Below are 26,289 nucleotides of genomic sequence, written 5' to 3'. Positions count from 1 at the left end.
TTGTCCCCGATGGCAGCTTGGAGGAGGAGAAGATCTGTGACTTAAGAAGGAGCTGAGGATGACAGACCTCTCTCTCTCTCTCTCTCGTTCTATCTCTCCCTCTAGTCTATTGAACAAGAAGAGATGTGTGGGGGGAAATCGTACTGTCTTTTGTGAATTTATTCAATCAGGAAATACAAGATAGAATATAACAGAAAATATAAAAGAATATATCTAATAATATAATTGAGAATGTATATCAGAGTCTATATTCAGCTGAAGAGGACAGGGCTATTGTATGTATTATTATTTATTGATTCATAATTTTTTTTCAAGAGGATATAGTTTGTAAGTGTATTGTCCGGTCCACACTCCAGGTGCGGTAATGTGCCCCAAGCTGGATGCCGACCGCCATTAAACATGAAGAAGAGGGTGGCGCTAGTTGGCAACAGCGCACCAGGATGCTCAGTGACCATCACACACCAACAAGGAAGAAAACAATCGGTCAAAGTTGAAACAACATTCCCCGGTTCTCCAGAGCTGTCATTATGTCCTTGAACTAACAGTCGTCATCTGCAAACAAAATAGAGAAACTAACGGGACGCCAACCACGGCAGTTTGACACCACGCAGCCCAAACCGAGGTAAAACAGACCACAGGATCGAAACACGGAGAGTGTGTGGTCACTTTGGTACAATGTTCCTGACTCGCACTCATCTACACAGTGAAGGCTCATGTGGCGTTATTACTGGGATTGTTAAACTGCCACGTTTCCTCTCTATGTGTTTCTTGTTAAAGGTGGCTGACGTGATTTTCCGGTTTTAAGAAATGATGGGTGTTCCTATTTTTCAACAGAGCAGACATTGAGTCACATGAGAAAGGAAATAATCCATACGGTTATTTGTGCAGTTTATCGGGATTTTATAAAAACAAATCTTTGCAGTTGTTCCCTCTTCACAGCAACTCGAACTATGTCCATGTTGATGGACAGACGCTCATAACGTTCCAGTCGTCCTGTATGAGTCTCTGTCAGAGTGTTCTTCCTCCTCACGCTACACTTTAACAATGAACACCATCACTGATCACACGTTTTTTAGGACACGTACAGTACTGATGTTTACTTTGTATTTGTTTGATTCTAAACTCTCTAGAGTTAATGAGACACATATTTAAACGTGCTACACAACACTTGATACAGTAAATGCTCAAATTAGAGTTTGTCCTTTTAAGCCTGAGGTGCAGCACATACGTCTAAACTGAATGAATGTGACATCAGTGTGGAATCCACTGAACAGCAACTGCTTAAAGCAGACATTTCCATCTAGGCTACAGCTCAACATACACTTTATGCATATAGCAGGTACATCCACTGTCTAGCATGTGACCCCATTGTCTAAACCTTTGTTGCAGAAGTTGATCCTGAGGTCACCTGATCAATAGTGACCTTTTGCTGTACTCAGGTTGAATTCTGTTTATCTACTCAGCTGACTGACAAACATCCTTAAACCCCAGAAATGATGAAATCTACAAGTCACATGTTATAAACACAGAACAATACATTCACACACACCATGTTTTTGGCCAGGGTGCACCCCACAATAAGACACTTAAATATGAGCACAGACACTTGTCTCAGAACCTTGTTTATTTACCAATTTCCACCACACTGTCTATAATACTTTTTAAAGCACTTACTTAATAAAACAGAGTTCCTATTTGACTGATGGTATTAACTGATGAAAAAGTATATATGTGCAGTTATATAGGAAATTGTGTATGTTATACATTTAAATGCATCAAGATGCATTGTTCTGCATTCAAATAGTTATGGAATCGTGTGTCTAGTGAAGATGCACACCTCTAGTGAGCATACGGTCATCGGCAGTCATGGCAGCACCTCCCAGCTCCTGTCCCACTTGTGGTGGGTTTTCTTCTCTTTTGCGAACTGCAGACCTCCTGACCGCCTGGGAGTAATTGTTGTTCCCTCAGGGACGAGGGACTTTAAGGGGGGGAGGTAGTGAAAAAGGACTGGTAGTAATGGTTATGTGCTGGTTGACTGCTATGTGGTTGTTGTTATGACTTATGTTCAGCTAAGTTACAATGTGATTAATAACTACAGCTAGAAGCAGTGACAGAAAGCATTGTTGTCAGCTCAGCCATGATACACAGTATGTTGCATCCTGTTTTTAAGATGTTGTCCCCTTATAGTGGACACGTTATGTGTCCATGAGCAGTCAGCACTGTTATGACGCATTTTATTTTTTATCAACCTAATTATCCCACATGCCACAATGGTTGTGAATTAGATTTTAAAGCAATGAATAATTTTGCAAATAAAACAACCAAATTGTGTCTGTGTTGTGTAGGTGAAGCATGCGGACTGCGTTCAGAGCCACAAGATGTTCTCTCAGTTACTTCAGGTTTTTTTTTACCTCTACAATGGATGCCATGTCAGGTAGAAAACACACACACACACACACACACACACGTTGTATGCACATTATATGATGGACATAGACCATGGCCTTTAGTTTTGGTTTCTTAGCATTTCCTCGCTTTCTCTTGTTTTCTCTCATCGTTAGATTTTGTATATTGGCCAATCTCTGCTGTGATATTATAGAAAACCTACTAGAGAATAGAGAGAAAATGGCTTTGACTGCAAGTCTCCTCTAACTCGATTCTACTGTGGAAACTTCTAGGGATCACGCTCAGATTCATGAGCAGTTGATTATATGAAAGAATTGTGACGCTTATTAATGATACCAGAACCTGAGGAAATAGTAACAGCGGGCTAACTGACTCTGCTGCTGTCACTCTCTCTCTCTCAGCTGATGCCTCTGTTTAGCTAGAGCCTAAATGTTTATTTGTTTGTCGATACAATATCAACTCTGTCACATAATGATTGATACTTTTCTTAATGAGTTATATCATTCTTCAGAGAGCCCGCATTCATTAGCCATCCAACTCGCTCTTTTCCTCTCTCTCTCTCGCTCTCTCTTTCACACTCGGACATGAGTGAAGTCTGAGTAAAAACAACAGACTTTGTAAACTAAGTAAATGTATGTAGAGCTGGAGGAGATACCAGGGCACTCTGATTGGCTTGACTTGGTTGGCGCAAGGCACAGCGTGGATGATAGCCTGTCTAAGCGATATTCCTACTAATATTTAACAGCTTTTTAAACATTAACCATAATCCAACTTTACTTAAACATTAAGCCTAGTGAAACCAGCAGGATTAGTACGAGCCCCTTCAGGTACCATCTGGATGGAATGTGTTCTCTTGCGGAACAGAAAAAAACATACTGTCAAGATAGTAACAGAGAGTGATAACATTTAGTCTGAGTAATTTACAACAGTGTGCGTGCTAAGATGGAGCTCTCTCGGGATTTGAAATGTCTGAGTCCTGCTGAATTGAGGCTGTTATTTAGGCGGAACGCTTCCGGAATAATCAAAACAACTGGATTAGCTGAAGGTAAGAGCCAGTGTGTCACCTATATTGCTGCATGTGACACTGGAACAATGTACTTTTACATTACATTTGATTTAGCTGACGCTTGTATCCAAAGCGACTTACAATAAGCCCAGAACAACAAGAATCAAGAAAGTAAAATGTCTTCTAAAATAAAGCAAAACTACAAAGTGCTATAAGTAAGTACCATTTAAGTGCTACTAAATTATTAGTTTCAATAATTGTCAGTATTATTTATTTTTTTATTCAAGGTATAGTCGGAAGAGGTATGATTTTAGTTTGCGGCGAAAGATGTGTAAACTTTCTGATGTCTGGATGTCGATGTGGAGCTCATTCCAACAGTTAGGAGGCAAGACAGCAAACAGTCGTGGTTTTGAGTAAATGGACTCTGGTGTAATGTTTGACCATTTCCTGGATGTAGACTAGACTTGATCGGTTCACAGCACGGCACACATGTACTAATGTTTTGAACCGGATGCAGGCAGCCACTGGTAACCAGTGAAGGGAGCGGAGGAGCGGAGTAGTGCGAGTGAATTTAGGTTGGTTAAAAACCAGTCGAGCTGCTGCATTCTGGATGAGCTGCAAACGTCTGATGGCAGCAGCATGTAGACCTGCCAGGAGGGAGTTACAGTAGTCTAGGCGTAAATGACCAGAGCCTGGACCAGAACCTGCACCGCCTCCTGAGTGAGAAGGTGGCATATTCTCCTGATGTTGTACAGAATGAATCTACAGGAACGTGTTGTTACAGTAATGTTGGCAGTAAGGTAGAGTTGGCTGTCGAGTGTTGAGTTGTAAAAGTTAATAGTCAGGTGGTGGGTGGGATAGTCTTTCCTTGGAAGGAAAAGTACTTGCAATGATTTACTCACTTGTGAGACCTCAAGTCATGTTGAACATAGGGAAATCAGGAGTGTTCACACCAAGATGAAAATAAATTACAATTTAAAATATTTTCTTTCAACTGTGGAGGCATCAATATTAAACTGTGTACCAACCATAATCATAGACGACATACCGGTATCCAACATAGGAGTTACTTGTTGATGAGATTGTACTCCAACCAGTAAACAAGATAAAAGTCGCTTTCTAGGTTAACAAATCAAGTTTGCAATAGATAAATGTGGCAAATCAGTACCATGATAGTCCATAATTGATGTAAATTACTTTACTAACTATTATTTAAATATCATTCAAATAAACATTGATATCAGCTGTGATATACACTCAGCAGGACTTAGTTTTTTTAAGTGATATAGATCACTTATGTAGACTTATCACCAAGGTATGGACATAGCTCCCATATAATATCTAATTCTGGTTTGATGAAAGTCATGTTTGAAAGTCAGCCTTTAGACCTTAAGAAAGAACAACATTTGTCATGTTACCTCTTACTGATAAATTAACCTCTAAGAGACCTAGAGAAGCTCTTTAAAGTTACATTTAAGTTATTAGTATTATAATTATTATGTGTTTGTGTTTGTTTTACTTTTTGTAAGGATACATGCAGGCGAATGTGGTCATCCTGCCCAATCATCTGGCGGATGACTTCGAAGCCTTCTGTCAGAGTAATCCCGCCTCCTTGCCTCTTCTTTATCGCAGCCAATTAGGAGAGACCTCCTGTCCGCCTCTTGCTCGACATGCCGACATAAGGTATTCACACACTGTACATACACCACTTAAGTTTTGTTTCTGTTGATTCTTTTGGTTCAGGACTTTCTGTAGTGATTTGAACTTCTTTAATAAAATTTAAAAATTTAAATGGGAGATTTAAATGGGAGAGCGTGGCCTAGGGGATAGAGCGGGTGCTCTGCAACAAGAAGGTTGCCGGTTCGAATCCCACTCTATCCCATCTGCATGCCTAAGTGTCCTTGGCAAGATACTGAACCCCTAGATGGCCCCTCATAAAATGATTTGTGAGTGTGTTCTAAAAATGTAAGTCGCTTTGGATAAAAGCATCAGCTAAATGACATGTAATGTAATGTTATCAGGCAAAGTAGGGATGCACTATGTATATCACATATATAAATATATAAAGCACCAGTCAAAAGTTGGACACAACTTCTCATTCAAGGGTTTTTCTTTATTGTTTTATCTTTCTACATTGCAGATTAATATTGAAGACATTAAAACTATGGAGGAACACATGTAATAATGTAGTAAACAAAAAAGTGTTAAACAAACCAGAATGTGTTTTATATTTTAGATTCTTTAAAGTAGCCACCTTTTCATCTGATGACAGCTTTGCACATTCTTGGAATTCTTTCAACCGGCTTCATGAAGTAGTCAACTGAAATGGTTTTCAATTAACAGGTTTGCCTTGTCTAGAGTTAATTTGTGGAATTGCACGACTTCTTAATGTGTTTGAGACCATCAGTTGTGTTGTGCAGAGACAGGGTTAGTGCACAGTTCTATAATTTGAATATTCCTATTCGACTGCAGTTCTATTCAATATATTGCCAGAACCACTCAACTAAGTAAAGAGAAACAACAGTCCATCATTACTTTAAAACAGGAAGGTCACTAAATCCATAATATGTCAAGAACTTTTAATGTATTCTCCAGTTCAGAGGATCGCCCCAGGACAGGAAGACCAAGAATTACCTCTGCTGCTGAGTATAAATGAATTAGAGTTACCAGCCTCAGAGACCGCAAATTAACAGCACCTCAGATTAAAGGCAACATAAATGCTTCGCAGAGTTCAAGTAGCAGACACATCTCAACATCAGTTGTCCATGGGAGACTGTGTGAATCAGGACATCATGGTCAAATTCATGCAAAGAAGCGAGGAAGACCAAGAAGAAGAAGAGACTTGCTTGGGCCAAGAAACACAAGGAATGGACATTAAGCTAGTGGAAATCTGTACTTTGGTCTGAGGAGTCCAAATTTGAGATTTCTGGTTCCAACTGCCATGTCTTTGTTAGACGTACAAAAGGTGAGCGGATGGTCGCTACATGTGTGGTTCCCACCGTGAAGCATGGCGGAGGAGGAGGTTTTGGGGTGCTTTGCTGCTGATATTGTTGGTGATTTATTCAAAATTCAAGGCATACTTAACCTGCATGGCTACCACAGCATTCTGCAGCTACCTGCCATCCCATCTGGTTTGCGCTTAGTGGGACCAGAATTTGTAGAAACAGGACAATGACCCAAAATGCACCTCCAGGCTATGTAAGGGCTATTTGACCAAGAAGGTGAGTGATGGAGTGCTGCGTCAGATGACCTGGCCTCCACAATCACCCGACCTAAACTCGAATGAGATGGTGTGGGATGAGTTGGACCACAGAGTGAAAGCAAAGCAGCCAAAAAGTGCTCAGCACCTCTGGGAACACTTTAAGACTGTTGGAAAACCATTTCAGGTGACTACCTCATGAAGCTGATTGAAAGAAGGCCAAGAGTGTGCAAAGCTGTCACCAAAGCAAAAGGTGGCTACTTTGAAGAATCTCAAATATAAAACATATTCTGGTTTGTTTAACACTTTTTTGTTTACCACTTCACAGTACATATGCTATCATCAACCTTTTTCCTTTTCTTTATTGAGCATAATATTCCACGTGCTTTTGTCAGTTTTTATCAGTTATATAATAGCCTTTATTTTTGAATGCACATTATTTTATCTGAATAACTGTTTTACATTGACATGTCTTATCTGAGATATCAAAATATTTCATCTTAATTCTTTTTAGATTAAATATTTTTAGATTTTCAGGTGTGCATCAACTACAGGCTATGAACATCTTTTAAATAAACATGAAATTATAATCGGTATTGGGTGTTTGCAGCATGTAATTATCGTATATTAATTATATTCCACAGCGTGCATCCCTGCAGCAATGTATGAAAAAGGAAAATTCAAAAATATGACCCTATTAAACTAAAGTAGGAACGTAAATGTTTATCTTTGTTCATGCAAGATATTGAATAGATGTTATTGATGTAACTGTTTTTAAAAGCAATGAAAGTCATTTTTTAACCTTTGACTCTTTCCATGCACCTTAGAGCTTGGTGAAGTTACCTGGACTCTGTTTGTTTGTCTTCAGGACAGATATGTCTCAGTACTGTGTGTATGAGAAGGGTCAACTTGTGAAAACAGTCTCCAGTCTGCAGAGCTACACCAATCAAGCAAGGTAATTCTAACATTCTAACACACACAAACAGTTGAGTGCCACAGGTCTCGCCACAGATGTTCTTTGACAAATGCTTTAACACCCTTGCCCTGATCCACGTCTCACCATAAAATCTTATCATAGAGGAAAACTGACGTGCAGTATGAATCATAAGGCCTTGTGCATAATGTAGGTGTGTGCCTTTCTAAACTAGGTCCAGTCAATAAAGTTTAATTGTTGGATTCCAATCTGGCTCTAGACACATCTCATTAACACTTTGAAGTGCCACCACAAACCCTTGGGACACTCAAAAACACTCAAGAAATGTTTTAACTTTGTTATAATTTATTATTGAGTGTAGATTGATGGAAAACAATGTACATTTTATTGATTTAGAATCAAAATCCCCAAAACGATAATAATTGCAAAGAGTGACAGAGTCCAACACTGTAGACACTGTATGCCCATAGATCTCAATTAATTGTGTACCAGGGTAAACTTGGATCATTGATGCACACAGCTGACAGCAGCAAACAATATCAGTTCTTCACACTGGATTGCATTCATGATGCAGTTAAAATTTTTATCAACCAGTCAAGAGTGTGTCGTTTTTTAAGCCTACAACATTTATGGAAGTAGACTCAAGGGCAATAATGCACAATCACACATTTTTTTTTACATTTGAAGAAGTGGTCACAATTTACTTCCAATGTATTGGATTTGACAGCAACACAGTTTACTCCTTAAACTCCAAAATTGTTTTGTGCACTCAAATACCTCACCCACCCCTCCTTCGGCATAGTGGTGAGTAGATAATTGGTGAATTATCCCTATAAGACTACACTGTACCGTATATTTGCCTAAGGGTGCCCCCTAGCTGGTTCACCTGGCCATGCCTGTAGCAACACTGTGCTTTCATGTGAACAAAAAATAATATGGTTCAAATAGTTCACGTTGAAAATCAAGTAATTTTTTCTTTAATCCATAATAAATGGCCTGTCATGGTCAGATTGTAATCCTTACGAAGCTAACTTCACTTTGTTTATTGTGTTCCCAGGAATGCATCAGATCAGCAGGATGTGCATCATGGCCATCAGTGGTCAGACATGGTGTGTTTCTATCTGGGCTGCAGCTTTGGCTTTGAGGGCAGACTGAAGACAGCAGGAGTCCCAATTAGGAACTTGGAGCAGGGCAGAAACGTCAGCATGTACAGGGTATGGTACAAATATAATTATAATTATGAATGACTTTTTGTCACCATGAGCTGGCATGTAAGACATCAGGGCCCGCATATTGAAGCGGCTAAATTGAAATCAGCTGTTACTCCATTTGTAATCTAGATCTGTGCTTTTCCTACTTTGACATGTCACAAATATTTGCCATGAAAAATACAAATTTAGCATTTGTTCTGTATTATATCTGAAAGGATTGAGATTCTAATAATATCTCCCAAAAGGTTGACAGCTTCAGGTTTGTCAGTCAAAGACAGGGTTAAATAATGTTTATGCTAATAGTTTTAAAACTATAAAGATAAAACAAAGTGTTAATGCTTAATTGATCAACCTGAGCCAGGGAACAAAAAATCTATATATACCATACAGTTTGATGTGACAGTGTAGTGTGAACCATTAGAACTGCATTAGCATCATTTTCTGTCTGTTCCTATACCACTGAATAGGTTTCACTCTGATCTACTCTGCAACATCTGTGTTGTACATGTTTGTGTGTTTGCAGACTGCAGTTCCCTGTATCCCTGCTGGAGTGTTCAGCTGCCCTGTAGTTGTCAGTATGCGTCCTGTTCCAGCTGAGAAGCTGGATGCAGCAGTGGAGGTTTCTCATCTCAGCCCACTAGCACATGGAGCCCCTATACACATTGGAGAACCAGGTACACAAACACACATTCTAGTACTTTTTATAAATGTGAGGACTCTTGTTGACATAATGTATTCCCTAGCCCCTTACCTCAACTTTAACCATCCCAACTAAATGTCTAGCCATAATCTTTACCCTAACCCTAACATGATCCTAATTCTATCTAAACCCTAAAAGCAAGTCTTAACCATCAAACAGCCTTTTGGAAAAGTGAGTGCTGCGAAAAAATGTCCTCAATCCCTTGGTGCTACACCCAATATTGTCCTTAGATATACATATGCAGGATAATGGCCTTAATTCACCAGTATCACCAAAAGATGGCATAAGGTTTCCAAATGTGTGTTTATACATTCTGTCTTTCACTCTGTCTGTCTGCCTGTCTATCTGTTTCTGTATGTGTGTTCAGCTGTCCTAGGCATACAGGACCTGTGCAGACCTGACTATGGGGACCGACTTGAGCTGCAGCCTGGTGATGTCCCTGTCTTCTGGGCCTGCGGAGTGACTGCTATACAGGCAATACGCAGCACCAGTGAGCAGATGAATTGGCTAGAACCTTCTTAACTTCAGTTACTCACCTGTTATACAATTTAAAGAGATTGTGGTAAATGATCATGATGTTAGCGTGAGCTGATATTTCTGCTCCTCATACTCAGACTAAAGTTCAAAATATCTAACAGAGTGAACTGACATCAAGTTTTCTATCCTTCAGAGCCTTCGCTGGCATTCAGTCACTCACCAGGCTCTATGTTCCTGACCGACATTCCAGACTCCCCTACTTCCACCTTATCCCCTCCCTCTGACAGCAGGAACACTCCATACATCGAACCCAACCCTGAGCTGATCCCCCTCTGCATCCTGGTATCCCACAAGCCCTTGCTGTACAGCCTGGCATCTCAGAGGGCAGTGTCAAGGATCAGAGATCTGGAGAGGATTATTGGAGAGGACCCAGGTAAATATACACAAACATTTGTGTTTGTTAGTAAAGATATGTACGTGTTTTGGAGGAGATGAATCTGACATGGAGTTATATGTCAGCAGTATGTGTATATTCATGTAGTGACGCATGTTTTTATTGACAAAATTACACAACAGTAGTTGACATGACTGAATATCACATACATCACTTGAATGCCCAGCCAATATTCACTCTGACTCTTAAGCTGATAAATGTACCACTATGTTCACCAGCTGATCACTCTCTGCTGTTTGGTGCTGTGAAGGAGGCCGACACTGAGATACTTTTACTCAGCTGTCTACTATGAGCAAGGTTGATAAGAGCAGTGATATTGAACCTAAACAGTGAGGATGCTGACTGTTAACCCCAACAATTCAAAGCAGAGGAGGCTCCACAGAGCTGAGGAGACCTGTGGAGATCCCCTTTCGAAGTTCCACATCGTCCATTGTTTCATTGATATATAAAAACATGCATTATTATCATGGGGTGTTTGTATCCTACAAGACTGTTATTACAGAGAAAACAGGTGATAATAGAAACATTTACAGTGAGAACAGAAGGGAGTGAGCAGAAGTTGGTTAATGAGCTATGAAAGGAATAATGAATACACTGGCAGCCTTCCCAACACACACCAGGCACTTACCAAACAAGTTCACATAGTGTCATTTTTAATACACGTTTGGTGATAACATTCAGGCACATGCAAATTATTGGATCGCTTTAATTGTCTCACAATGACAAGTAAAAACCTTTGTAATGACCTGATTTTCTGCAGTAATTGCTTATTAACTTGGATCTGATCAAGTCTAGACAACCATACCGTGCTTAAGCGAATAACAGACAATTCTAATGTAATTTCACTTTATTGAAGATAAGAAATTCACAATGTTGATGGAAAAGTTAACCCTTGAATTCTAATAACTTGAACCTCCTATGGCAGCAATAAGTTCTAAAAAGCTCTTCAAAGCATCTCTATGAAATGAAGGTGTAAACTCTGAGCGTAGATCTCCCTCTTTGTGAGGCATGGCTCACATCAGCTGATTCTTGTTATCACAAACTCAAAATGTATTTCTTTGTAAGTCAGAGTTTCTATTACATAAGCCTCTTACCTTGTCTCCTTGATTGGATCCGAGGTTTGCTGTTCTCCTGAATCGAGTTTGCTTTTGTTGACATCATTACCCACTGATTCATATCCACATCTTCATGGAAATTGGTGGAGTAGTTTGTGCTTAATCCTGCTGAGTAACAAACAATTCAGAGAGAAACGTAACCTCTTTTGCATAGATAAATGTGCAAAACATAATAAAGAATTGAATTTTTGGCGCGGTAATCCAAATTCCTGGTGAATCATTTTCTGAGGGTCTTTTACCAGTAAGAGAGGGATAATGCACCAGTGGCCAGCTATTTATAAGTAATCACTAAGCAGCTCTTCCACTAACAAGCAGTGGCAGAAAATGGATTTCAAGTTGTCTGGATATTGTCTGTCACCAGGTCAACGGGGGATCCAAGTTTTATGCACTCAGGATGAACTTTTGCGCTCCAGTCTGGCTCTCTCCCACTCTTCCTCCGTGGCCATAACAACCGGCTTTCCTACACACTACATGCACAGGTACCTGCACATTCAGTACACACAGTTCACAAAGTAAGCTCACTTTGTTGGGAACACCTGCATATGCCTCCAATTTAATAAGCCAATCATAAGGAACCAATGGAGTTCATAAAATTTTAAAGACACAGGTCACAAGCTCCAGTAAATTATTCTCCTAAAAACGTTGATCTGAATTATCTGTTTGTCTGTGTTTTCCCTTTAGCCCTCCTGATGAGACAGATGGGCCACCTGGAGCTATTGCAATGGCAACCATGCTGTTGTCTCTAGGGAAACAGGTGACAATGGTAACCGACAGGAGAGCCCTGGAGATGAACCAGGCCCTTATTGATGAAGCTGTGAAAACAGGTGGGAGAGTGTTTTAATGAAAATCTGTGGAATAAATACATCAATCCATCTCCAGGATTGTACCAACACAACTGAACTAATTATTTGTATCCCTTTTGATCATTGTCTTGAAATTGAAGCAATTGTTACTTTTAAAGAGAAAGCCTCTGCTAGCTCAAATCTCCCTACAATTCCCCCCTCAGGTGTGCTGAAAACTGCAATCCCATTGGTCACTTTTGAAGACTGTGGACCAGACGCCGCACTGCATTTCCTGTGTCACCATGGAGACCCCAGCAAGCCCAGGTTATTTGAACTGTGATGTGTTTCATGGGAATTTCTCAATAGTCAAGCACAAGTCATTACAATGTCTTTCTGGAAGTTTATTCTACATCTGCAGATGGACATCAATGTACAAGACCATGAGATAGATTTCATACAATGAGCCATGACATACAAGAAAAACCGCCCTTTATACATCTCCAAGCCCCTCCTAGAGAGGAAACAAACTAGTCTTCCAATTCCGAGTAAAGAGTAAAGTCAACATTTTTAAGACACTTAAATATTCCAAGGATAGCTTTGTTATATTGTAGAATAAAGAATAAACATATTTGTTTAGGAAATAAACAGCTAGGAGAACCTTTGCCCGTTGGAGTTCCACTCCTTCTGGGTGCCAAATCTTGATCCAACCTGCAATTTGTAACTAGAAACTCGTTTGAATAGCACACAGATGTAATCAATGACAGACACTCAACCACTACTCAACCTTTCCTCTTGGTTCTTACTTCCCGATAGACTTAAACAATTATCTCAAATTCTTAATAATAATTTTAGAATATAGAACATGAGGGTGATTGTCCCTTGTCCTCTGCACAAATAAAGCTAGCTACTACCAGTAGATGTTAGCAGGTGTTAGTGGCGGCCAGTGGATGTTAGGGACATAACTTCAGTATTAGGAAAAGGCGTGTGGCTTTCATAGTTGAGCAGAAATCATCTCTCTGCCTTTTAAAACTAAACACTGTCCCATTTTAGAACATTAGACAAGATGGAGAATATTTTTTTTGAGTTATGAAATATTTTACATTATATACTAATGGTGAACACAACAGTCTATGTATAAAGTGATTGAAAAGGCACAGGCAGAAGAAGACGTTTCTTGTCTTCCATATCTATCCATCCAATTCATTCTCCAGATGTTAACAAACCCAGCAAAAATATCACGTTACACATTTTAAAGTTTATTATGAATTCATAAAGATTACACTAGGCTTATGTGTCCTTCCATCGGGAAGGAACAATAGGTATCATTCCAAACATAGAATACTCAAATCAGTGAGTAGAAGAAAAGTGCTTCGTTAAAAATCCTTGAGTATTTATAAAGTGTTTTAGCTAGACATGTAATGTACAATTTTCACTTGACTTTGGAGTCATGTAGTCTGTCTTTCAGCTGTCTCAGTGATGAATTCCTTATTTGATTATTATTTTTATATCCAGGTATGACCACCTTGTGGCAATAGAGCGCAGTGGAAGGGCTGAAGATGGAAATTACTACAACATGAGAGGTGTAAACATCAAACATTTGGTGGATCCTATTGATGACCTGTTTATTGCTGCCAAAGATATACCTGGAATTATCACTACAGGTCGGTAACACTTCCTACAGTTTGCTGCCTGTTTTACTTATGTTTATGTGAACTTTTTTCATTTTAGTTTATTGTAAAATGACTGTATCAATGTAGCCATGTCCATTGAAATTATATGAAAATACAGCATATATTTTATATTAACACTTCTTAGGTTATACTACACTAAACTCGTATTAATATGTATATGTATATATAACATTACATGTCATTTGGCTGACGCTTTTGTCCAACGCGACTTACAATTAGTACACTCATCATTTTATGAGGGGCCATTTAGGAGTTCAGTATCTTGCCAAGGACACTTTGGCATGCAGATGGGAGAGAGTTGGGTTTGAACCGGCAACCTTCTTGTTGGAGTGCCACCACTCTAACCACTAGGCCACACTGCCCCCATATATATATATATACATATCAGCATATGTTTGTACATTTTAAAGCAGCATTTTTTAAACCTTAAATTTGCATCCAAATGAGTGTGATGTTATAGTGACTTGGAGAAGGAGGACAGGTGCTGTTAGCATTCCAAGGGCTCACACTTATAGACTTTGTTAAAAAATGTTAAACCTGAAAACCACTTCATCACTTGAACGTGGAGCCAAACAATTACTCACTATGTGTGGCTGCAGAGGGTGCTGTTGCTCCGTAAAGGTTGCATTATGTTGCCTTATAGCGCTTAGGTTTGACAGTCATGTCAAATAAAGTTTTTTTAATGTTTATTTAGGTAGCCTGTAATGTTTAATGTATATACACTTAAGGTGCATTCTGTATATGGGTATTGGGGTGTCCCACTGCATATGTGCAGAAAACGTTTTAAATTTTTTGGCTGTGTTATCCCACTGTAGGAGTGCTTGCAATTGATAACATTAACTAATTTTACACTATCACTAAAATGTCTGTTTACATCTGTCTGATTGTTGAGTTTATTTGTCACCATCTATCATAATTGATCATATATCTGAGCAGAATTTCTTTCCTCTGTCTCTGCAGGTATTGGAGATGGTGGTAATGAGCTGGGCATGGGTAAACTGAAGGAGACGGTGAAGAACCTGATGCCCAATGGGAGTCTCATAGCCTGTGATGTCACTGCTGATTACGCCATCACTGCAGGTACAGACAATCACTACACCAGCTGGTACAATACAGACACTGCAGAACATGCTGTTACTGATGTTACAGGCTCATATGAACATTAGCAGGAATGACTAAATACTCACAAACACACTAAATAAGTGGAACTGGCACCGGCATGTTACGTCACAATTTTTTCAACCACCAGAAGTGTTCAAAGAGTTTCACAGTGAGTTCAAGAGGTTAGACAACAGAGGAAATCGTCAGGAAATGGCACCCCACCATTTATTTCTCAGTGATGTGTTCCCAGGGGTTTCTAACTGGGGGGGCTATGCTGTGGCCTGTGGGCTCTACCTGCTCCATACTTGCCCTTCACACCAGCGTTACCTAAAAAAAGGTCTTGGAGAGGAAGCCCGACCCCCCCAAGAGCAGCAGCAGGACTGGATTGCTAACCTGCCGTCTGTGGACAAGGTGACCGAGGCAAACACGCAAATACTTTTATTAATATTCTCCATTTTCAGCAGATCTGGATTTCTCATATCCGGCTAATTTCAAATAAATAGCTGCCCACTACTCAATGTGGTCACTAATCTTGTGAGTGTGTTGTGTTCCTTGTGCTATGTCCACCTAGAGATGGGTTAAGATCAGAAGTTGAATTTCCCAATTGAATTTATTATGATTGTGTGTGCATGATTGATTCGGGACGAATTAATGAAATCTTAATCTTAATCTTGTTTTTATTTAAGATGTAAATCATCTTCAGCTTTTATTTCTCAATATGTGGACAATTTCAAACAAAACTCTTGTTTTTTTCACTCTCTCTGACCCACCTTTTCAATAAAAATGTTACCATGATAGTTAACTACAGCCTATTACTAGATGGATACTAACTTATAAAAAACAGATATGTATGTCCTGTCTGTCTCTGATGAAAGCGTATTGCAGCAAGTTCTGTTAAAATAGTACATTATCTCTGTGAAAAATAAACATCAAATGCATTGTTTTGTTATTTCAAAATTGTGCAACACAAAAACATTATATAGCTGTGTGACATACACAAATGATTTGTCTTGATCGACTTATTAAGATTGTGAATATTTTTGGGAGAAAGTCAAAAGCCCCTCTCTACACATTTCGATTTAAACACCCTCTCCTCTCTCTTTCTCTTTGTCCTGCAGGAAGAGTCTTTCCTCTCCACGCTGGTGCGGTTTGGAATAAGAAGTGGGAAAACTGCTCACCTCGCCATGGAGGTGGATGGTTTGACCTTTCACCCCACACACTCTGACATAATCACCAGATTACTGGAGGTCACAAAAGGCTCCACCTCTCAAAACCCCTGATATGCTACTCCTGTGTATTATCAGGAGTATTTTTCAAAGAGACACTGTTCTCGAAATTGAAGGATCTGTCTTTCTATCTTGAGCATCAACATAACTTTGATATCATAAGAGAAAATAACACTTTATAATCAAAATACTCTTCTGAAATTTGTCTTACATCCCAAGAGGTACACTGTACAAACAATTACAAATTATACATTATGAATATGTGGCTGCTTTTCCAACAATGTTATTACTTCCTTTTAACACTGAGTGCTCACTCCACAGAGCAACCCGATGGGAAATTCATTTTAGAAGTGATGCTAATTTGTCGCAAACCTTTTTAGAAAGTAACACCACATAGACGCACACACACATACACTAAACAAACATATACACAGACGTACACACACAATAAATATGCTAATTGGTGAAATGCTAATTTCTTTTTATTCAGACTGCTGAATGAAAGTGTAAATAAAGAGAGAATTGTGTATGTGATTGTCGATGCTGCCTTGGTTACCTTTCAGCCCTCTCCTCTTTCTTGACTACCACTCTCTGTTAGGCTGGATCGTTAGAATTAATAATTCAGAACGTTGATTTTATGTTAATGCTTAAAAGAAGAGAAAATACACTTGGTGTCATGGTCCGGGATGCATCATTTGTGTTTCTGCATAAGGATGACTTTGTAAACAACTGAGGATAGTGGATCTTTTGTTCCAATACTCATATAAAAATCATATTAAATCAAAATAGGCTGAATGACATTCTTAGACATATAGGCATTAACAGATGCTAGTGTGAGTTGGATGGGAAATTACATATCTCAGCACTGCTTGTGTTATCGTAGCACACAGCTTGAAAGCTTGTAAGAGCCTCACAGCTTTGTCAGTTGATTAAATGTCTTGGTTGAGCTAGTATGTCAGAGATCTGCACGCCTCATCTCAAATGAAATAATGCAGCATGAAGATGGTCACATTGAGGCAGCCAATGCTGCTCTGTTTGAGTGCAGTGTCACACTGAACACAGAGGTAAGTATTGATGGCAGCTCTTCACAAACTAGGTCTTCAACTAATTTATGTTACGTTACATAAATAATGAAAGCAAGGTCCCTTCCTAAAGACAGATTTTTACCTGAACTTCAGAACTGTTATGGCCCTTTGAATCGGTAACATGTTCATGATCTTGAGGGTAAGTGTAGTAGTGGCAGTGTGGCCTAGGCGTGGAGTGGACGTCCTCCAACAAGAAGGTTGTGGGTTCAGTCCTCACTCTTCCCCATCTGATTGCCAGGTGTCCAAATGAAACCGCATCTTATTGCAAAACAAGACCGACAGCAAGATGAGGCAGAAAGATTCTACCGAAATGTAGCAAATAAATAAAAAAAAAAACACTGACACCAGTTTCCTCTGCACCACTTTTTTTTTTTTGTTTTTTTACAACGGCAACATTGATAAAAGGAGATCTAGAGTGTTTTTTTCTTCATGTTTAGTTTAAAGTTTGATCTCTTCCAACTACTGATAACCTGACAGGGATCTTTCAATGTCAAGATTCCTAATTTACTTGATTATTGTACCGCTTTATCTTCCCTGTTCTGGTTATACTGGAAACACAAACATGAGACAAATGTGTCACTGCTCCGTTAAATAGATCAGGGATTTTGTCAGTAAAAAATAAGAAAGAATCTAGTAAATATTTTACGAGGTTGAGCCAAAGAATGAGGGCCAGCCAGAGTACACGTCTCTTATTTCGCTCATTTTTTTTTTTGCTGTTCTCTAATCATCTCCTTTTCAGCAGTGACCTTTGACCTTAATATGACCCAAGTTTATTGTGACTTCCTGCTAAACGACAGCAGCAGCCAGGAGCAACTGATATTGCCAAGATTAAGACACAGTTGCATTAATATCACACACACACGTACAAACACACACACACACACACACAAACACTTAATACTTGGATAAGTTCCTCCACAGGAAGGATGCTGCTACAAAACCAAATACAATGTCACACAAAGAACATTTTTGTTTTCTCATACCATCGATTTAATTTCAGCTCCTGGTTCACCTGACAACTTTATTTATAAATCTCCTAAAACCAATAAACAGTAGTAACTCACATCCAGCCAAACATAATATCACTCCAGCAAGTGACTGAAATACAGAGACACAAGTGCTGTTCACTTATCCAGAGAAACAGAGAAATGTTACATCTCAGAGGCAAGGCAATTCTTTGTGTACAAGTTATTTTGAAATATAATTTTTTTCACAAAAATATGACTAGAGCACTGTTGAAGAAGTACATTTGAACAGGTAACCTGTATATTGACTAACAATTAATACGGGTGGAACTATAGTTAGCACTGCTGCTCAAAGCAAGAAGGTTCACTGTTCAAACCCGAAGTTTGTGGTTCAGTTTGTTTTCTCCAGCTGCTCCTGCTACCATCAAGCAGATCAGTGGCATAAATAATTAATATATGTATATTGTTTATTTTTGAAAAATATGAAAACTAATTCAAATTGCTTGCAGTTGTCTGAAGTAACTTCAACTCAAAACGATAAAATATAAGTTGTTTACGCCATCTCAAGTACATCTGACATCACTGACTAACATTCCCTGCGAGCTGATTGGCTTCAGTGGAACTTCAGCAAATCCTGTGATTTCTTTACAAAAAACACTAAAACAAGACAAAAAGAGGATAAAGAAGCTGGGTCCGGACCGACACAATTTACAGATTCAGCAGCAAGTGACAGGGAAGAGTCTACACCCAGTGCTTCTCGCGCTCTTCTTATTACATTACATTTCATTTAGCTGACGCTTTTATCCAAAGCGACTTACAATAAGTGCATTCAAACCCGAGGGTACACACCAAGGACGACAAGAATCAAGAAAATACAATTTCTTCAAATAAAGCAAAACTACAAAGTGCTATAAGTAAGTGCCATTTAAGTGCTACTAAAGTGTTAGTTTCAAAAAGTTGTTAGTTTTTTTTTTTTTTTTTTTATTCAAGGTAAAGTCGGAAGAGGTATGTTTTTAGTTTTCGGCGGAAGATGTGTAGACTTTCTGATGTCCGGATGTCAATGGGGATCTCATTCCACCATTTAGGAGCCAGGACGGAAAACAGTCGTGTTTTTGATGAGTGTTTAGCTCGCAGTGAGGGAGCAACGAGCTGATTGGCTGAAGCAGAGCGGAGTGAACGGGGTGGGGTGTAACGTTTGACCATGTCCTGGATGTAGACTGGACCGGATCCGTTCACAGCATGGTATGCAAGTACTAGTGTTTTGAACCGGATGCGAGCAGCCACTGGTAACCAGTGAAGGGAGCGGAGGAGAGGAGTAGTGTGAGTGAATTTAGGTTGGTTAAAAACCAGTCGAGCTGCTGCATTCTGGATGAGCTGCAAAGGTCGGATGGCAGTAGCAGGTAGACCTGCCAGGAGCGAGTTACAGTAATCTAGACGTGAGATGACCAAAGCCTGGACCAGAACCTGCATCGCCTTCTGAGTGAGAAGGGGGTGTATTCTCCTGATGTTGTACAGCATGAATCTACAGGACCGTGTTGTTGCAGAAATGTTGGCAGTAAGGGAGAGTTGGCTGTCGAGTGTTACGCCCAGGTTCCTAGCCGTCTGAGTGGGGGTTAACACAGAGTTGTCAAAGTTAATAGTCAGGTCGTGGATGGGAGAGTCTTTCCCTGGAAGGAAAAGAAGTTCAGTTTTGTCAAGGTTAATCTTCAGGTGGTGTTGAGACATCCACTGAGAGATGTCGGTCAGACAGGCAGTGATTCGTGCTGCTACCTGTGTTTCTGATCGGGGAAAAGACAGGATTAGTTGGGTGTCATCGGCATAGCTATGGTAGGAAAAGCCGTGCGAGTGAATGACAGAGCCGAGGGAGTTGGTGTACAAAGAGAAGAGGAGAGGACCTAGGACAGAACCTTGAGGGACCCCAGTAGTGAGGGGACAAGGTTCAGACACAGACCCTCTCCAAGTTACCCTATAAGTGCGTTCATTGAGGTAGGAAGAGAGCAGGGAGAGAGCAGAGCCTGAGACACCGAGGTCCTGAAGGGAGGAAATAAGGATCTGGTGGTTCACTGTGTCGAATGCAGCAGAGAGGTCTAGAAGGATGAGGACAGAGGAGAGAGAGGCTGCTCTAGCAGTGTGAAGCTGCTGAGAGACAGCAAGGAGGGCAGTCTCAGTTGAATGACCTGCCTTGAAACCAGACTGGTGAGGGTCAAGAAGATTATTGTGGTTAAGATAGGAGGAAAGTTGATGATGTTGGGCAAGAGTCCCTACAGAACTAACCATGTGCTGGGATCCACACACAATGGGTCGTAAAAGCTTGGCCTTTGAGCCAAGATGAAGCCAGCTAAAGTCTCCCTCTAAGATCCAGCACGGAGATTGTATTTTCTGGTGTTAACTTAATCCCTGGGGTCTCCCCAGAAACCCCTGCTCTGCTCCTGGCCGCTCCCACTCTCCTTTGACCTCTGACACTCAATTGGCTAAAAGCCAGCATCATCCCATGACCAGCACCTCAATGAGGCAGGACCTCTCAGGTAGAACAAAACCACTGAGACATCAATAATCGCAGCCATTTTACCCTGCTCTGAAGACAACACCAGGCCCCTTCGGGGCCTCCCAGATGATTTAGTTGCTAGAGGGGGCAACCAGAGTTATTTTCTTTCATTTCTTTCATTGTCTTTTATCTCAGTCGACGTTTTTATTTTCAAAAGGACTTTTGCTCTTTTAACTTGAAAAGACCAAACAGGAAATTGCACGCGGAACAATCTCAGACTGTTTCACTTTCCCCACGGACTTTTTACTTTCTTTTCCCAACGATCTACAAACGGCTTCCACAGCCGTCCCCTGCAGAAGCGCGAGATTCATTCCGCTGAGGAGCACGAGCTCCACATCCCTGAAGAAGAAGGACGACGTTCATCCCGTTGAGGAGCAAGACGAAATGTATTTGTAGTCAATCCTCCATTTTGAGAGTTTTTAGGCCTTGATTCCACGAATCATGATCGGCCGCCATCTTGGTTGTGACGTGACTGCGTCATCGCCATGCCCCCTTCTTTTTCTCTCTCTCTCGCTCTCTCACACACACACACTCACACACACACACCCACACAGACACAGAGACACATCGATAGACACAGACAGATACACACACACAGATACACATAGATGAATACATGTGTTTTCTAAATTGTGATAAGCGGCTGCTGTTGTTATCTTTGAAATATGGGAGTTTGTTAAAATGATGAATCATTGAATAACATTATAACTTTATTTCCCCTTTTTAATAAATGGTTTTGTAATTAAAGTACCTCTAGTCTGTGATTATTTGTGCATATGTATGTGATTGCAGCTGGATTATAATTGCCTGTGTTCGAACTTAAAACCCTTCATTGTTTATTATATAATCATTAATACTATATATTGAGATTATTAATATAACTTATATCATTGAGACTGATATTTTATAGATTGAATTGTTGGTCCCTGTAACCAGGGTGGTGCCCCGCGACAATAAGCAATGATTAAAGATTTTGTAATATTCTTAATTGATAATTGTATTGTTTTCATTAATTATTTTAACTATTATTAATGGATAACCGTATCATTTCTAATTAAATGTGTTACTGTTCTTAATTAATAGCTTTGTCATTTTTGATTATTTTAAATAAATAATTGTTATAGTGCTAGACTTAGAAAGCCCTTGATTAAAGAGCCACCAGCTCACGTTTCAAATAGATTCTCTCCACTCAGCGAGGCACCCGCTGATAAACAAACTCTGATTATTGGCGACTCGGTTCTGAGAAACGTCAGGTTAGCGACACCAGCGACCATAGTTAATTGTATCCCAGGGGCCAGAGCCGGCGACATCGAATCTAAACTTAAGTTAATGGCTAAATCTAAAAAAGGTAAATACAATAAAATCGTAATTCACGTCGGCAGCAACGACTCCCGGCTTCGTATGTCGGAGGTCACTAAATTGAATGTTGAGTCGGTGTGTGCTTTTGCTAAAACGATGTCGAACACAGTAGTTTTCTCTGGCCCGCTCCCTAACACAACAGGTGATGACATGTTTAGCCGCATGTTGTCTTTTAACCGCTGGCTGTCGAGGTGGTGTCCTGTAAACGGCGTGGGCTTTATAGATAATTGGCTAACTTTTTTGAGAAAACCTGGTCTTGTTAGGAGAGACGGCGTTCATCCCACTTGGGATGGAGCAGCTCTCTTATCTAGGAATATTACTAAGTCTATAACATGACAACCCATAGTTGGGACCAGGAAGCAGAGCTGCAGTGCTAAACACTTCTCTGCGCTCCCTCTGGATCAGTCACAAAACCCCATAGAGATTGTGTCTGTTCACCGTCCGATTAAATTATTGAAATTAAACAATAATAGAACGAGAACTCCACACAAAAATTTAATACAAATTAAAACAACCTCTGAAACAATACAGGAAACCCAGACTTTTAAATGTGGTCTTTTAAACATTAGATCACTGGAAAAAAAGGCTCTTTTAGTTAATGAAATAGTCTCTGATTACAACATAGATTTATTGTCCCTCACTGAGACGTGGCTGCATCCTGATGATTATGTCAGTCTAAATGAATCTACTCCCCCCAGTCATATCAATTCACAGGTTCCTAGAGAAATTGGGCGAGGAGGTGGAGTTGCTGCTATTTTTAACTCCAGTCTATCAATTAATCCTAAACCTAAACTCAGCTACAAGTCATTTGAATGTCTGGTTCTTAGTCTTCCACGCCAATCAAGGAACCACCAACAGCCAATCATATTTGCCGTAGTTTACCGTGCTCCCAGGGCTTATACTGAATTTTTAAAGGAATTCCCTGAGTTTTTATCAAACTTAGTCCTAAAGACCGATAAAATTATTATTGTTGGTGACTTTAATATTCATGTTGATAATAATAAAGATTGCCTTAGCGTAGCATTTATTTCAATACTAGACTCTATTGGTTTCAGTCAGTGTGTGCACAAACCTACTCATTGTGGTAACCACACACTTGACCTTGTATTATCGTACGGTGTCGCAATTGAAAATTTAACAGTACTTCCGCGCAATCCAGTTCTATCAGACCATAATTTAATAACCTTTGATTTTTCAATAACTGAATATATGCCACTAATAAAAAATTCATTTTCTAGATGTCTACCTGATAGTGCTGTAGCTAAATTTAAGGAAATAATCCCAATTACATTTAAACCCGTATTAGCAGTAGATATAAACAACAAATTCTTTAAAACCCTGAGCTCCATTGAGATCGACCACCTCGTCGATAGCTCTGCAGACTCATTACGATTAACATTAGACTCAATAGCGCCTCTAAAAAAGAAAAATGTCAAACATAGTAAATTAGCTCCGTGGTATAATTCCCAGACAAATGAGTTAAAACAATTATCAAGAAAACTAGAAAGGAAGTGGCGCTCCAGCAACAATGTTGAAAACCTCATAGACTGGAAGAATAGTGTTAAAGAATATAAAAAGGCTCTCCACAAAGTAAGAGCCGCCTACTATTCAAAATTAATAGAAGAGAATAAAAATAACCCCAGGTTTCTCTTCTGCACTGTAGCCAGGCTGACAGAGAGTCACACCTCCACCGAACCCAGTATTCCTCCATCCCTAAATAGCAATATCTTTATGACCTTTTTTAATGATAAAATTCAAACTATTAGAAATAAAATCAACCATCTCCTGCCCTCAATTGGCACTAATACCCTCCCAACAACAGAGATCTCAGAAACGGCTGAGAATCCTACACATTACTTAGACAGCTTCTCTCTGATCACCCGTGATCAGTTTACCAAATTAATCTCAGGTTCTAAACCAACAACCTGTATCTTAGATCCCATTCCTACCAACTTACTTAAAGACATTCTGCCCCTAATTGATAGTTCGTTACTTAACATTATCAATCTGTCATTATCATCAGGTTATGTACCACAGTCTTTTAAAATAGCTGTCATCAAACCCCTACTCAAAAAACCCACCCTAGACCCAGAGGTTTTAGCCAATTACAGACCAATATCTAACCTCTCCTTCATTTCTAAAATCTTAGAAAAAGTGGTAGCCAATCAGCTGTGTGAGTTTCTCCAGGAAAATAATATATATGAAGACTTTCAATCGGGGTTTAGAGCCAATCACAGTACAGAGACAGCCTTGGCAAAAGTCACTAATGACCTTTTAATAGCCTCAGATCAGGGACTTGTGTCTGTCCTCGTTCTGTTAGATCTCAGTGCAGCATTCGACACAATTGACCATCAAATTTTATTACAAAGACTAAAACAGTTAATTAACATTAATGGAACCGCCCTTAACTGGTTTAAATCGTATTTTTCTGATCGCTCCCAATTTGTGCAAATTAATGATGAGTCATCTGTGCGCACCAAAGTTAATCATGGTGTTCCACAGGGCTCTGTGCTCGGCCCAATTTTATTCTCATTATATATGCTTCCACTAGGAAACATTATCAGGACACACTCGGTAAATTTCCACTGCTATGCGGATGACACCCAGTTATATTTGTCAATAAAACCTGAACAAAGTAATCAATTAACTAAACTTCGAACATGTCTCAAGGACATAAAAACCTGGATGACCCGCAATTTTCTCTTATTAAACTCAGACAAAACAGAGGTTATAATACTTGGCCCCAAACACCTTAGAGATGCATTATCTAATGATATAGCTGCGCTAGACGACATTGCCCTTGCTTCCAATGAAACAGTCAGGAACTTGGGAGTGATCTTCGATCCTGATTTATCCTTTAATAGTCACTTAAAACAAATTTCTAGGACCGCTTTTTTCCACTTGCGTAATATTTCAAAAATTAGACATGTCCTTTCACAAAAAGATGCAGAAAAACTAGTCCACGCCTTTGTTACATCGAGACTGGACTATTGTAATTCATTATTATCAGGCTCCAGCAGGAAGTCGTTAAAGACTCTACAGCTTGTCCAAAATGCTGCAGCACGTGTCCTGACGAGAACAAAGAGAAGAGAGCACATTTCTCCAATATTAGCATCGCTACACTGGCTTCCAGTTAAATCTAGAATAGAATTTAAAATTCTCCTCCTCACCTTCAAGGCCCTTAATAATATAGCGCCTTTATACCTTAAAGAGCTGTTAATACCTTATAAACCCACTAGAGCACTCCGCTCCCAGAATTCAAGCCTACTTGTCGTCCCTAAATTCTCTAAAAGTAGAGTAGGAGCCAGAGCTTTTAGCCATCAAGCCCCTCGGCTGTGGAATAATCTACCACTTTCAGTTCGGGAGGCAGTCACCATCTGTTCGTTTAAAAGTAGGCTCAAAACCTTTCTTTTTGATAAAACTTATAGTTAGAGCTAATTAGTGCGCCAGAACGTTACTTGTTCTATTTTATGACACATGACACACGGAGCTTCTCTTTCCAGCTTCTCCTTCCTCTTCTCCATCCCTATCCCCCTTCCCCGGAATCCCTTTGCTTTATCACCCGCAGATCCAGGGCCTCTGTGGCCGCACCATGGATTGCGGTTTGTGGATCGCGCACCGGGGGTCGCGGTGTTGGATCCAGTGTGGCGGATTCTGAGTCATGTGGGCTGATCGTGGTGCTGGTGGCGGACCCTGTGTCGCGTTGGCATTGGGCACGGGCGGTGGACCAGGACCGCAGTGGTGGCTTGTGATGGGTCCTCCTGGTGGGCGGCGGTGGACGGTGACTGAGGACTGAAGTGGCGTCTGGTCTGGATGGTGGATCGTGGTCTAGATGGTTGCTGAGCATGGACTGTGCTTCATCAATGCTGCTAGAGACTTTGATTATTGATGATGTTCTCCTGCACGTGGCATCTATTGCACTTCTGTCCGTCCTGGGAGAGGGATCCCTCACATGTGGCTCTCTCTGAGGTTTCTACATATTTTTACCCTGTTAAAAGGGTTTTTTGTAGTTTTTCCTTACTCTTGCTGAGGG

The 26,289-nt window shown here is 40.0% G+C and overlaps 1 protein-coding gene across 5 annotated transcripts; it reads left to right on the top strand.

The window, feature by feature from the left end:
- Nucleotides 1–47: 47 nt before the first annotated feature.
- dglucy (D-glutamate cyclase) lies at nt 48–16,831 on the top strand. Of its 5 annotated transcripts, none has more exons than XM_062397538.1 (15): nt 48–622; nt 2,346–2,434; nt 4,942–5,095; nt 7,480–7,566; nt 8,603–8,759; nt 9,280–9,430; nt 9,824–9,946; nt 10,127–10,366; nt 11,864–11,981; nt 12,184–12,326; nt 12,509–12,608; nt 13,797–13,945; nt 14,936–15,055; nt 15,327–15,487; nt 16,195–16,831. In XM_062397538.1, the coding sequence occupies exons 2-15, from the start codon at nt 2,353–2,355 to the stop codon at nt 16,354–16,356; spliced, it is 1,947 nt and encodes a 648-aa protein (XP_062253522.1). In that variant the 5' UTR covers nt 48–622; nt 2,346–2,352; the 3' UTR covers nt 16,357–16,831. The 5 variants fall into 5 exon arrangements, 4 of the variants coding, with proteins under 4 accessions (XP_062253522.1, XP_062253524.1, XP_062253523.1 ...); XM_062397540.1 differs by having other exon boundaries at nt 7,439–7,566; XM_062397539.1 differs by lacking the exon at nt 2,346–2,434.
- The last annotated feature ends 9,458 nt before the right edge of the window (nt 16,832–26,289 follow it).

Source organism: Platichthys flesus, chromosome 10 (genome assembly GCF_949316205.1).
Source record: "Platichthys flesus chromosome 10, fPlaFle2.1, whole genome shotgun sequence".
In the NCBI taxonomy this organism is placed as follows: Eukaryota; Metazoa; Chordata; class Actinopteri; order Pleuronectiformes; family Pleuronectidae; genus Platichthys; species Platichthys flesus.
This window is presented reverse-complemented; position numbering and strand designations above follow the sequence as displayed.